At 44.8% G+C, this 12,892-nt stretch overlaps 1 protein-coding gene across 1 annotated transcript; it reads left to right on the top strand.

The window, feature by feature from the left end:
• Nucleotides 1-403: 403 nt before the first annotated feature.
• Nucleotides 404-8,817, top strand: LOC144134416 (uncharacterized). Its single transcript, XM_077667337.1, has 5 exons — nucleotides 404-473; nucleotides 1,229-1,322; nucleotides 1,852-1,927; nucleotides 3,984-4,112; nucleotides 8,806-8,817. Exons 1-5 carry the CDS (start codon nucleotides 467-469, stop codon nucleotides 8,815-8,817), a joined length of 318 nt encoding a protein of 105 aa, XP_077523463.1. The 5' UTR covers nucleotides 404-466.
• The last annotated feature ends 4,075 nt before the right edge of the window (nucleotides 8,818-12,892 follow it).

Here is a 12,892-nt window from a genome sequence, read left to right as displayed (position 1 = left end):
CACAGGATCGCAGCTTCTACAAACGACATGCCAAAAAAAGAACTGCAAGCACTTTGGTAATCTTAAATAATCAAAAAATAATTTTAAAAATGCAGCGTGTTTGTTGTGAAGATAATATAAATATTAATGGTATAAAAAAACAATTTTTTTTTGTCGGTTGCATTTTTTCAACGACGCGAAAGCGCAGCCGTCGGCGCCATTGCAGCGCAACCGACGCGTCGTGTTTTGTATTATTTGCCTCTTTGAGGCATTGCTTGAGTACTTGTACGGCCTACACGTGTGAAGAACTCATTCAATAGGAAGGTGAGCAGGAGTGTATTTTGGAAGCCAACGGCCAGGATTTCGGCCTGTCAACATTGGCGAGTTTCAACGGGTAAGCCATGGAGAAAGAGAGTGCTGCGACGTCTTGTCATCTGTAAAGGGAACGAAGACTCCTGCGCGGTTTTACTAAGCTTGGATTAATCGCATGACCGGTAAGTCCCGCTCTGCGTTTCTCTGCTAATGATCTGTGTTCACACGTGCTATTTGTATGCGGCTATATAGGGATGTGAGTGGAGGCAGTCCGCCTGCGGTTGCCGCAGCTATAATGCGGCGCCAAAAAAGGAGGACCTATATCCTGCATGACAAGTGTTGTTCTCATTGTCTTTGTGTGCGTTTAGTACTCGCGTGCCGTGGTAAATAATAATGGCACCAGATATCACAACAGAGTTACGCTTTCGCTTGCTAGCGCTTCGACATTCAGTGCAAAAGCATGGATTTGCACTGCGTAGAAGACTATGAGCGATAAGTGCCGCGCGGCAGAGCGCTCGCGCTAGGACAGCTGCGATCAGACACCGCACTATTTTGCTCAGGGTTAGTACTTATCGGATTAGTGCTTGTGCCTTAAAATGCGTCATACTAAATTATTCTGAGACAGTGATCGCATGCGAAAGGCTAGTGCATATTACTCGCCTTGTCATTTGTAAACTTGTCTGTGCTTCGCCAGTGGAACAGGATTTGAGGCAGTGTTATGTCAAAGATAAATCTTGCGTCTCCTGAGCTGTAAACGTTGATGCTTCCTCTCCTTCCGAGCACTGCGAGCTGTCGGAGATGCAAATACACACTTATTTAGGACCTTTTTGCTATATCCCTCGCTTTTGCGGCCCGCATTCAAGTCGTTCGCCATTGTCGATGTTTTTTTTGTTATTTATTTTCACTTTGTTATTTATTCTTGGTTGCGTGCCATCAGCGGTGGTGCCGGCGATTCTCCGAGCTCGGAACTCTTCCCAGGCACGGGATCCTACCCACAGACCACCCTTCGCCGCACTCACGAGTGTTCTTTGGTATTTTTTTGTTTCTCTTGCCCTAATTGCATTGCCAGTCGACAAATTTGTGCAGCTTTTAATTGTATGCAGATTTGTTAAATACGCTAGCAATTTTTCTATGATGCTAAGCTGTGCTGTGAGATATCAAGCTTCTTGCTAGTGAAGGCATGCTTTTTCCATTCTCTTCTCATTTAACCAACGCCGACAGGTTGCAACTTTCAATTTAATGCCTAGACATTGGTGCAAGGCACGATGATAGGAATTAATGAAAACCTGCACATCCTATATTCAAATTGGTGTGCGGTATTTCAGCCAGCTCATCTTTCAGTGTGGTTATAACAGTCATTGTGACTCTTCTCAAAGAATGTAAATGGGTGCATTACATAAAACCTCCTCATTTCTTTTGTCATGGGCTAGCTCATTGTTGTTTATTTGCTTATATTACGTCTAATTTTAGTCTTTAAAGCAGTAGACGATTTCCTCTCTTGTCATTCATGACATGGCTACATCCACTGACAGCTGTTGCTCTGGATGTATTTATTTGCAGTTGCCAGCAGCCAGCATCTATTGGGCCATGCGTGCTTCCTGCCTTTGGCTGTGTCATCTCTCCTGATCCGTTCATGGTAGTTATTCTTTTTCAGTGATGCATATCTTAGCTGCCTATTTAGAAAAATATTTTCAACAGAGGCTTGCAGCTAGGTTTAGAAATGCATGCAAACTCTACTGCACTTCACAGCAGTACATCAGCTTATAATTACCGGAACTGTAGACTTGTACAAAATATAGTCGCTGATGTAGCTCTTGACGCAGCTGCTGTTAACATAAACGTGCTTTGACATATCACACCTGTTGCCTGGTATGCATATGTGTCCTCGAAAAGGACCTATATGTTCGTTTATTCCTTTAAAAACATTGTGCTCTACAATGATGATTTACCAGTATTTCTGATACAGAGACCAAATTGTCCGTCAGTAATGTAACATTGCACGATGACACCAATCCTTCTATGGCATAGCATCCTTGCAATGCACTGGGCAAGCTGCTGTCAGCACAGATTTATTGCTGGTTTATTGCAATAGCATATGGTTATACTGCACAGTTTGTACCTCTACCTTCTTAAAGCTGCATCCTTGAAAAATTTAAAATTTGTTGAAGGAAAATTCAAGGAAATGTAACAGTAACTGTCTCACATTTTGGTGGACACTTGAACTGTGATATAAGAGAGGGATATAGAAGGGAAGTAATGAAGAGCTGATGCCAATGTTAGATGCCCCTCTTTTGTTAAACATACCTCGCAATTAACACATTTGGTGCAAAACAAACCTGGGACTTGCACGCTCACAAGCACCCTGATGTCAGTAAAACAAAGTGCCAATGTTGCCGTACTTTAGAGCTTTGCTCTTAAAAGCGCAGCTGACTGCTGCTCAAAGTTGAGAGCAAAAATATGACTACTTTTCCTCATGTACAGTCTGCGGTGCTGGTGCCATTTCCAATGGTGATTGACATTGAGTTGCATGGTGCGCAGTTCCTTCCTGGAGTTAGTGATTTTGTCTGTCGTGTGAATGTGCTGTTAAAATTAGTGCAGAACAATGGTTCTCTAGTTCTTTTTAAGTAACTGTGTCCTGTGACACATGCTACCACCATTTTTCCTCAAATTTCCTAATCTCATTTAGCCATCTGATTGTCACCCATTCATGCATTCGCTTAATCTTGGAATCCTCCCAGTGTTTTAGTGTGGTATTGCTTATATTTTCTCTGTATTACACATGCATTGCACTTCTTTTGTCGATTTAGTCAAGATATCTCTGTTCCTGTTTCTTGCATAAGCATAAGAGACTACTCAAGTGCACCATCTGGGCTTGTGATGCAATGTGTAAGGCCCTTCGTTTTTGGGTAAAACCTGGTTTCTCCCTTCTGTTGCACCAAAAATGATTCTTAAAGATCAGGTTCAACCCAATTTCTGTGCAAATGTGCCTGTAAGAAAGTGTGGTTTGAAGGTGCACAAAGCCCAAGAACTGCTGAAGTGTAGTGGATGTCACATAATTCTTCTGACAGATTTTTAAACAATTCTGGTTATTTTATTTCCCTTTTAATGTTTATTGTTTGTCGGTTGCTTATAATTTTTGGATAAATTGAAAACTACATGTACTGACTGGTATTTAATTTCAATAATTATACCCATTATTATGAAGCTGTGTTGGAAGGTAGGTGTGCATTTATTATGCGTGCTTTGAAATTCAGTGATTGTTTCTCCAATGCAAAATGGAGGACAGGTCTCTGCTGTGCGAGTTTTTTGCAATGGAGTGAAAGTAGCTGGAGCAGCATTTGTTACTGTGTCACCCAGCCAAAAGTTCTCCCACAGACCACTGAGCTTCTGAATACCTATGGCTTAAAGCTCGAAGCTCTGGTTGCCCTTTACAAGGTTTTCTGCATTAACGAGTGCAAGCTCAAGGGCAAAGAGCTAACAAGCATTTGAAACCATAGAGCTATACACAGTAGTGCTGGGACCGTGCAGCAAGTCAGCATGAATTAGGTCGCGATAAACGTGGTTTACTGTAGAAAGCTAGTGTGCAAAAATAGTTGCGCTCACAGAAACCGCTGTTTTTTCTTAGTCGGTCATTGAAACAAAGCAATGCATGTAAAATTTGATATCTCACTGTACCCTTAATTTTTTTCCAGCTAAAGACCAAGAGTTGCATGGAAGTTGTGCAAGCCACCAAGTTGCGTGTGATTTGTGCCAGGGAGCTGGAGCAGGCTGAGAGATTATGGATGGCCAGTGGTATTCACTCAGTAAGGCAAGCTTTTTCTGTAAGCACAGTTTTTGGCATGGCATTGCTTAGGGATGCATGGACTAAACTGACTACTCTACACCTGCCCATGCTTCAAGAACAATGAAGTAAATGAAAAAAATTGATTGCCAAAAAAAAATTGCCACTTCTGTTATGTTTTTTCGGGAAAGTATTTGCCATTTAAAGGGCTCAGTGTGCTGTGAAAACCTTAAAAATTATTATGTGCTTGTTGTGGCTTTTTTTTCAAATTTCTCCTTCCACGTCTATGTTGGCCTGACCTTGTAGCTTGTCTGCATGAGATTGGCTGCTACCTACAGTTCGCTTTTTTGTTGCTCCTTTATTGCCTGTCACATTCTTTGCGTGGCAGTGTCATGCAGGTTGGGAAGTAATCTGATCTGATTTCTCCACTGGCCTGAAGTGCAAGCTTTTGCATGTGGGGCAGGTTTATGGTCGCCTTTTGTTTGCTGTAACTGCAGTTTTTCCATGAGGGTTAGTCCTTTTTTTATTTTGATGCAGTGTCATATACTTCATGCAAAAATTAATGAAGTAAGCACTATTTTTTGCATTAAATGAACATTCATTATAGCTGCGGCCATTATAAGTGCACCTGACTCTAAAATGGCTGTCTTCCGGCATTCAGTATTACATCTTAAAACCAGCCGGAAGATACAACACAAGAGAAGAGATGAACACAAGACGAGGCTAGTCTAACAACGGAAATTTTATTGAAGGAAAGCAGCAAAAGACCTGCAAAGAGATTCAAGCGCGCAAAACCCCAAAGCAGTGGGGGGCAAAAAACAATCGAAAGGCACTAACGGACTAGTAAACCATCTAGAAAACTAATTCCTTACAGTGAAGGTTCACCGATGGTTTAGCCAGGCACATGTTTTTAGCCTTACCGCTGTAGTAAGTCTCAACTATATCAGGACAGATTTATCACCCCTAAACCACTGATGTGCCGCGGAAATCAGGCGTGCAAAGAGAAAGGTCGTCCTCTGATTGCATTCATGAGATTGAACGTGCAGTGTCGGGTGAAAATTCGCCTTCCTCTCTATACGCTGAAAGTGCTCTCAGCCAGGCGCACATATAGATATCTGCTTGTCTGCCCATAGTAGTTTCAGCTATGAGGCAGTGGAATGCAAAAAACCCATTTACTTTTGCATGTGGTCAACATTTATCTTCCACTGTGCATAGCGGACGATTACCCATAGTTGTATCAAGCCTAGTTTGAACGGAGAAGCAAAGGGCTCCTACCTCACTTTTAGCGGTCAAGACAACAGCAACATCATACTTTGGTGCAACGTTCTTGGGACGGTGCGAAATGGCGTGGAGGTAAGGTATAGGGCCCGCCTTTTCGTGCAGCTCAACTACGTCAGCATCATGCGAATGGTGTTCCGTTCCCTCGAGAGAGTAAAAACACACTGACAGGTGCGCGAGATGGGCAAGTGAGAACCCAGGTGCCATTGGCTTGGAAACCTGCTCCGAGAATGCATTCTAAACACTGTGATGGCATGACTCCCATAAAGCGGTCGTGATGCATGCGATTACCAACCTGTCCTTCACCAGCCTCGAGTGGTTCGACTCATAGCTAAGGGGCTTCCCAATTTCGGGCTGTGGCGCCAGCATATGTGGTCGTCCGCAAAGCGCAGGTCTAAGTCAAGAAGCTACAAACGGTTATGCTTAGTGAAATTTAGACACAAAAGATAGGCTTTGACCGCATGCCTAAAGATTTCTAAAACGTCTTGTGCCAATTTAACAGAGCCCTCCTTGTGCAAAAAAATTAGGTAGCTATCAACATAACGAAATGCTACTATGCTGAGGTCTTCCAAACAGGGCTTTGATGCGGTAGCGACTCTGGACAGAAGAATGTCGCAGAGGAACGGTGCGAACTGGGACCCTCTGCATATGGCTGATTTCTGATGTAAATGCCGCCTTGCCAAATCGCAAAAGTGGAGTTCTGTGGAATTCTAGTTTCTTGTGGACAACAACCTTGGCAGGTGCTCTGCAGTGAGCATCGATATGGGGGGCCTGTACTATTCACTGTCACATGATAGACCTCTGAGGCATGTAAAAAACTGCATCAGGGTGAACAATGAACATGATTTTACAGATGATTGCGTGATTTCGGTTGCTGGCTTCATGGGGCTGTTGTCCTTTTACTGCAAATCCACATTTGTCAGTTGGCAGGGCGGTATTTACACGCAGGTCTTACCTTTGCTCAGCAACATTTTTTTGTCTAAAGTCGATAAGGCATTAGAGCCCTGTTTGGAAGACCTTGGCATAGTAGCATTGCGTTACGTTCATGACTACCTAATTTTTCTGGACATGGAAGGCTCAGATAAGTTGGCACAAGATATTTTAGGAGTCTTTAAGGCATGCGGTAAATTCTTGCCTTTTACATCACAATTGTCTAAGCAGAACCGTTAGCAGTTTCTTGATGCAGACCTGCGCTTTGTGGACGAATATGTTTGTCGGGGCTACAGCTAAAGATCGGGGAAGGCACTTTTTAGCTACGAGTCGGGCCACTCGTTGCTGGAGAAGGATGGTGAAGAGGTGTATTTGTCGCTGGTTAAGTTCAGTAAAGATGGAAACACTTGATGGCTGTGCAATCGTGCACATAACATCAGCTTTAGATAAGTCATGCCACCACTGCTGAGGATGCATTCTTGTAGCAGGTTTCCAAGCAGCTGGTTTCCCACTTGCCCATCTCAACAAACTGTCATAGTATGTTTTCACTCGCTCGAGGGTAAGGAACACATACTCGGATGATGCTGATATACCTTACCTCCGCAGTATTTCACAGTCTCAAGAAAGTCGCGGGAAAGCGTAATGCTGCTGTTGTCTTAACAGCGAAGTGCAAGACAGGAGGCCTTTGCGCCGCCATTAAAAAAGCCTTGATAAAATTGGGTACTGGGCCACAATGGACAGTGTCACAAAAAAAAGGTTCACCACTTGCAAAGGTAATGGAGTTTATTGCGTTCCACTGCCTTATGGCTGCAACTAATATGGGCAGACAGGCAGATATCTGAATTTGCACCTGACTGAGCACGTTCACTCTATAGGGGGACGGCAAATTCTAATCTGGCACTGCATGCTCAATCTTGTGAATGCAAATCTGAGGATGACCTGTCTCTTTGCACGCCTAATTTCCATGACATCAGTGGTTTACGGAAGGGATAAATCTGTCGGTAGATAGTTGAGGCTTACTACATCGGTAAGGCTAAGGACACGTGTGGCTAAGCCATCGGTAAACCTTCACCGTAAGGAATTTGCTTTTTTAGATGATTCATTAGTATGCCAGTGACCTTTGATTGCACTTCGCCTTTCACTGCTTTGGGTTATTGTGCGCCCGTATCTCTTCGCGGGTCTTCTTTTGTGGCTTTCCTTCAATGATGCCACCGCGGTGGCTCAGTGGTTATGGCGCTCGGCTGCTGTCCCAAAAGACGCAGGTTCGATCCTGGCCGCGCCAGTCGAATTTCAATGGAGGTGAAATTTTAGAGGCCCGTGTACTGTGCGTTGTCAGTGCACGCTAAAGAACCCCAGGTGGTCGAAATTTCTGCAACCCTCCACTACGGCGTCCCTCAAAGCCTGAGTCGCTTTGGGATGCTAAAGCCTCACAGATCAAAACAAATAACCAAAATCTTCAATGAAACTTTTGTTAGTCCAGCCTCTACCTCATGTCTTCTTGTGTGTTTTGTCTTCTGGCTGGTATTAAGGTGAGTCAGTACCAATTCGGCCAGTCATAAGCCTTGTTCAGTATTACAGTATTTTGAATAAATTGAGAAGTTTACTAGGCTATGTTGCCGGGGATCGTGTCCGCAGCAGTTGTGGGCAACTCAGAAGAGATAGCGTCATACGATTTGTTGTGTAATTGAAAGAGGATGATGTGAAGATGCTGCTCGAAAAGAAAATTTCGTAATCAAATTATTATTTACAGCCAGAAATGTCCAAAAAGTGACTGGGCCAGAGAAAAAGTGCCGCGGAATTTGAAAACGCTGAAAGCAGGTGGAGCTACAGCGTAGCGCCAAGTTTGACAAACTGGAAGTATGGACAAAGCCAGAGCTTGGCGCCAAGTTTGAAAACTCGAAATGAGCAATCACGTGACCAGTGATAAGTGTCCTATACTTAACCTGGAGATAGGAAAAAGAATGATAAAGTAGAGGCAATTAGGTAATTATTGAGAAGCGAAAGGCGAATGCGTGATTAGACTGGGCGGGTATTCAGTGAGTGGGCTGGAGTGATGCATGGAGGAAAATTTGAAAACTCGAAATCGTTGCTGGGATGAAATGAAGATAAAATAAGGGTTAATTGATAACCAATCAAGTCAACGAGAAGACAACCATGGCGCCAAATTTGAAAGAATACCAGTGTCGAGGAGACGTCAACACTTTCACAATTTTTTCATGCAGGTAGCAGCAGTGATCTCTATTTTTTCTTTTTTTCAGCCAAGACAAAGACCACTTTTCTTGGCTCATGGGCGATGCATCTAGGAACCTGCGGCCAGGACAACGCTGGACAGCATGGATTAGCAAGCTCGAAAAAAAAAGGACGAAACAGTAAACAAAAATTGATCATTTTCATTTCAATTCTAGTGGTTTTGCGCACGATTTACTCTGGAATGCACAAAGCTTGTGTTGACAGGCGACCATTATCAAGTTGTGCATTTTTGTGCATTGCCTACTCCAGAACACAAATCCTGTGTTAATTGACAGGTGACACAGTAACGACTGTCACACAGTGTATGACCACTACACCAGACACTCTACAGAAGATAAAGCAAACTACAGAAAACAAGGCAGAGTACAGAAGTCAAGACAGACTACACAAGACAGTACAAACTACTGAAGACAGACTATAAAAGACAAGACAGACTACAGAACACAGGACAGACTACACAAGACATGCCCAAAATACATGACCGCAGAAATTTTCTGTCTTAGAATCCTGCAGTGTGTTTTGACTGGGAGTCGTTTAGGCCAAGGAAGTGTTTATCCTCACGTGGCTGATTTGTGCGGTGCCTTTGCAGTAATGGATTTCAAAGTAGTGTCCTTTAAGAGACTCGCATAGGTAGTGACGTAAACGTTCCCTCTAGATATTATTAATAGAATATATGGCATGCCCGCCCCACATCGTCTGCTGGGCGCTGTTCGCCGTTTCGAGGGTCTCAGAAGACGCGGACAGCCGGCACTAAGTTTTTTTTGTTTAGTTAAGTGAAACAGCAGTAAATTTCCTTTATTAAAACAATTGTTGTGTATGTTGTGATAATCCTTCTCTAAGTGGGCGGGTTCGTAGCACAGTTGTGACTTTCGAGGATTCAGAAATCACTTAAGCATGTTTTATGTTAAAATCATAGATTTATAAAGACATTAGCAATTGAAAAAACACAAGCGGTAGTGTTTTAACGTTTCTGTAGCGAGAGCTACACTACGCTACCCTCTCGAGAATTTCGCCGTGATCCTGGGAGGCCAGTAGTGCGCATGCGCGGCAACCGGAGAAGGGCATATGAGGCGCGGCGCATGACGTCAGAGTTCGCCGCCTCCGCCGCCGTGCGAGGAGCCGCGTCGGCCCGACTACCCGCACATGAGTGCGCCTGCGTGGCAACCGGAGAAGAGCAGGTGGTGCGCGGCGCATGACGTCACAGCTCGGCCGCTGCGCTGCCGCGTGGATAAGCTGCGTATGTGCGGCTGTGTGTATAAAAGTTGAGGTGATAATACTTGGTGTGATGATTTAAATAGCTCACAAGACATTCTTAGTCGATACATGAAAAGTTTGATCTTAATTTAGCTAGAGAACATCGCATTCAGACTACACAGTGAGGAACTACTATTCACTTTGTGTATCTGAGAGAAACCAACCAGTGTGAATACTGTGTAGGCAGCATTTAGACAACGGCGTGTTTACCGATCATCGGGTGCGGTTTATGTCTATCAAAGCAATTGAATCAATAAACAATTTGCTTCACAGAATACCTCTTCAATGCTTAACATTTTAGTCGCAACAACAAGCTCGACAACATGCGAAACCAGGAAGGAACTGCAGCTCTAGCTACGTATAACCTGGAAAAGCTGGGCTAAGCCACTGCCAATTTTTAAAAGTAGTAGGCGTGCGAAAGCATGCGTTCATTATTGGCCTCTTCTTTCTGGCATCTGAATGTGCACGCAACTGCGTTTCTCGCTCTTCATTTTCACTCTCTCCACCTGGCGGCAGCTGGCGCGACTCTCTTCTACCACTGGCTGCCGCTGGCGCGATGCCTATTCGAACTAATCCGATCTTCTTCCGAGGCTTCACACAAGATTTTTGGTCTCGTTAGGCCCCATTAAGTAGTGCATTAGTGCTAAAGTTAGAGGGGCGTCTAAGCAATTCCTAAGGTATGTAAATGCGAGATAATTGTTTTTCGCTTCGTGTGTCGTTGAGTTCTTTTCAGGACGTAATGGTGAACGTTGTTTCGCGGAAGAAGCTCTCTTCGGACGTTTCGATGAGCGGCAGTGGTCGCATACTTCGTCGACAGTGAACTGCCGCTTTCGGTCCCGCTTTGCTGTCTCGCCTAATGATGTATACGAAAACGACTGAAGTTCGACAATGAAGACTCCATGGCCACGCAACCTCACTCTCTGAAATCTGAAGGCCAACTGACGGCGGAAGTGACGTTTCCTTTATTGTAATCTCTAGCTTCGTTTACACGAATACTCCAGTGCAGCATCGTATTTCCGAGTGCATCTCACTGAGAGGACACGCCACCGTTTACATGTACGACATCAAGACAGGCAGGACAGTGGCATCCCGTTAAGTGCTTGCGGGGTAAGCGGCTAGCTGTTCGCATATACGGCATGGTCTGCTTTGTTATCTCAGTGAGGAGCTATCGCATAGTGATTCCAAAGAGGAGTAGAGGGGGTACCTGTTTTAATTCATCCAGGAAGTTGATCGCCTTTGTCCGAGGTGTAGAGTCACATTTCGCACTACGAAGGCTGATGACGTCACTTCGCTGCGGCAGTTCTGCCACGCGTTCCTGCCACGGCTTTTTGACGACGGTGCGGTTTTCGCACTAGGAGCCGCGTAATGTTCCCACATTAAAATGGCTCTGAAACGAATTCCAAGGACAGCACTTTAACTCACTTAATCACTGCACTGTATTGTCATGAAAACCAGAGCGAAATAATACTCTTCTACACGCATAAGACGACCCACAATCACGCGTCAATGTTGGCGAGCCCTTCCCGGCGACTTTTTTCATGCTCGCGCCCTCCTCCGTCCCCAGCATCTGCGTAGACAAGGTGCGAGGTGGTTAGATTCTTTCAGACGTCAGGCAGCTACCGTGGCCCCGGCAAATAAGCAGCTTATCTCCAGCGGGTCGGGAAGCTCTGCTCCAAGAGGGCGGTCGGCGAAGGAGCGCCTAGCTTCCAGCATGCAAAATGTGACCAGAGGAGAGGGAATGGCGCGAAGACGCTGAAATTCAAATCTTATCTACAGATAACTCAGCTTCTACAGAGCGCATTTAGATAATTCTTGCTGGGCACTATTCCTGATGCGGCGTGCTTCAATATCCCAGGCATCCCGCAACTTTATTAGAACCCCCTTCACAGCCCCTTTAAAAAGAGTAACCTACAACCGTTGAAGCGGAATCGCACCGCTTGGTGGGGCGTCTCGCAACGGGTCGACAGTAACATTGTCTGGATTGACGCTCTGAACTGTGACCTGATAGAGACGAGTTTAGGAGAAATAGCTCTGAAGTCATCTGTTTGAAAAAATTTCGGAGAAAGAGGCAATTGAGTAATGAAAAGACGTCTGCTTTCCGCTTCCTGCGCAGCGCAGGACAGCGTTTCGCGTTGCTCTCACTCCTAGACATACACTAGACGACGCTGATGGCTGGCGGTTTTTCGGGAGCAGAAATCAAACAAATAAAACCAGCCCGCTAAAGGCGTCCCCGCTTGATGTGAATTACGGCGTCAGCATCAGTGGTGCAGGTTACTGAAGGCTTAATTTTTTGTCAACGAGCACTTAGTTTCTAGTAACACCTTTTGACGAGATGTGCGCTTAAGGGACGACCACGGAGAGCGTCTTGTGTGTCCTGCTTGTTTCCTCTCCGTCTTTGTCCGTTAAGCGCACGTTTGTTTATTAAAAACTTACTTTCTTGGACAGCTAGGCTGCATTGCGTCATTTGTCGAAATGTCTATACTGAACTGTTTAAGAGGCCATGGATATCATCTTGGATTGCTACGTGGACAGGCCATCTAAATGTGCCGCCTAAATTCAGCATCTCCCTCAAGATGTAAGCGTGCGTGGTGATTGTTCTTGCAAGAAGTTTCGTAACACTTACTGTTCCGCTAGTTGGTTTCACAAGACGAGCGGGCAGCGTGAATTCTCGTGGGCGCCTGCCGAGAACCGACGGCGACAAACTCAATTCACTTGACACAATGTGGTCTGTAAACGACTTATTTTCCGTGAGCTCAATACTTTGTGAATTAAGCAGATGTTGCACTGTAATGATATTTCATGGTCAGTCAGTTTCGGGATGCAGCAGTGCCAGGCCCCATAGGACTCCCATAGGACATAGACGTAGATGTGCCAGCTTACGGCTCTTCAACGGCAAGCACTAATCGTTAACTGATATACAAGGAGGAAACATACCTGATATAGCGAAGGTGGCTGTAAATCGCAATAGTAGTGCAAAATCTTTGAAGTAGATGACGCTGCTTGTATCTTAGAACGAATGTTTCCGAAACGAAACGCCCTCAGATGTTTGTATTTTGTCTTCTCCACGTTTGCTGCGCACCCCGATCTAGCACCCTGATCTAAACACTT

Source organism: Amblyomma americanum, chromosome 5 (genome assembly GCF_052857255.1).
Source record: "Amblyomma americanum isolate KBUSLIRL-KWMA chromosome 5, ASM5285725v1, whole genome shotgun sequence".
Classification (NCBI taxonomy): Eukaryota; Metazoa; Arthropoda; class Arachnida; order Ixodida; family Ixodidae; genus Amblyomma; species Amblyomma americanum.
This window is presented reverse-complemented; position numbering and strand designations above follow the sequence as displayed.

What these genes read in the sequence shown, in the direction of transcription:
- LOC144134416 (XM_077667337.1), top strand. An exon ending in GCACTCACGAGTGTTCTTTG is followed by an intron (nt 1,323 to 1,851) that starts GTATTTTTTTGT and finishes ATTTATTTGCAG; the next exon opens with TTGCCAGCAGCCAGCATCTA. An exon ending in TCTCTCCTGATCCGTTCATG is followed by an intron (nt 1,928 to 3,983) that starts GTAGTTATTCTT and finishes ATTTTTTTCCAG; the next exon opens with CTAAAGACCAAGAGTTGCAT.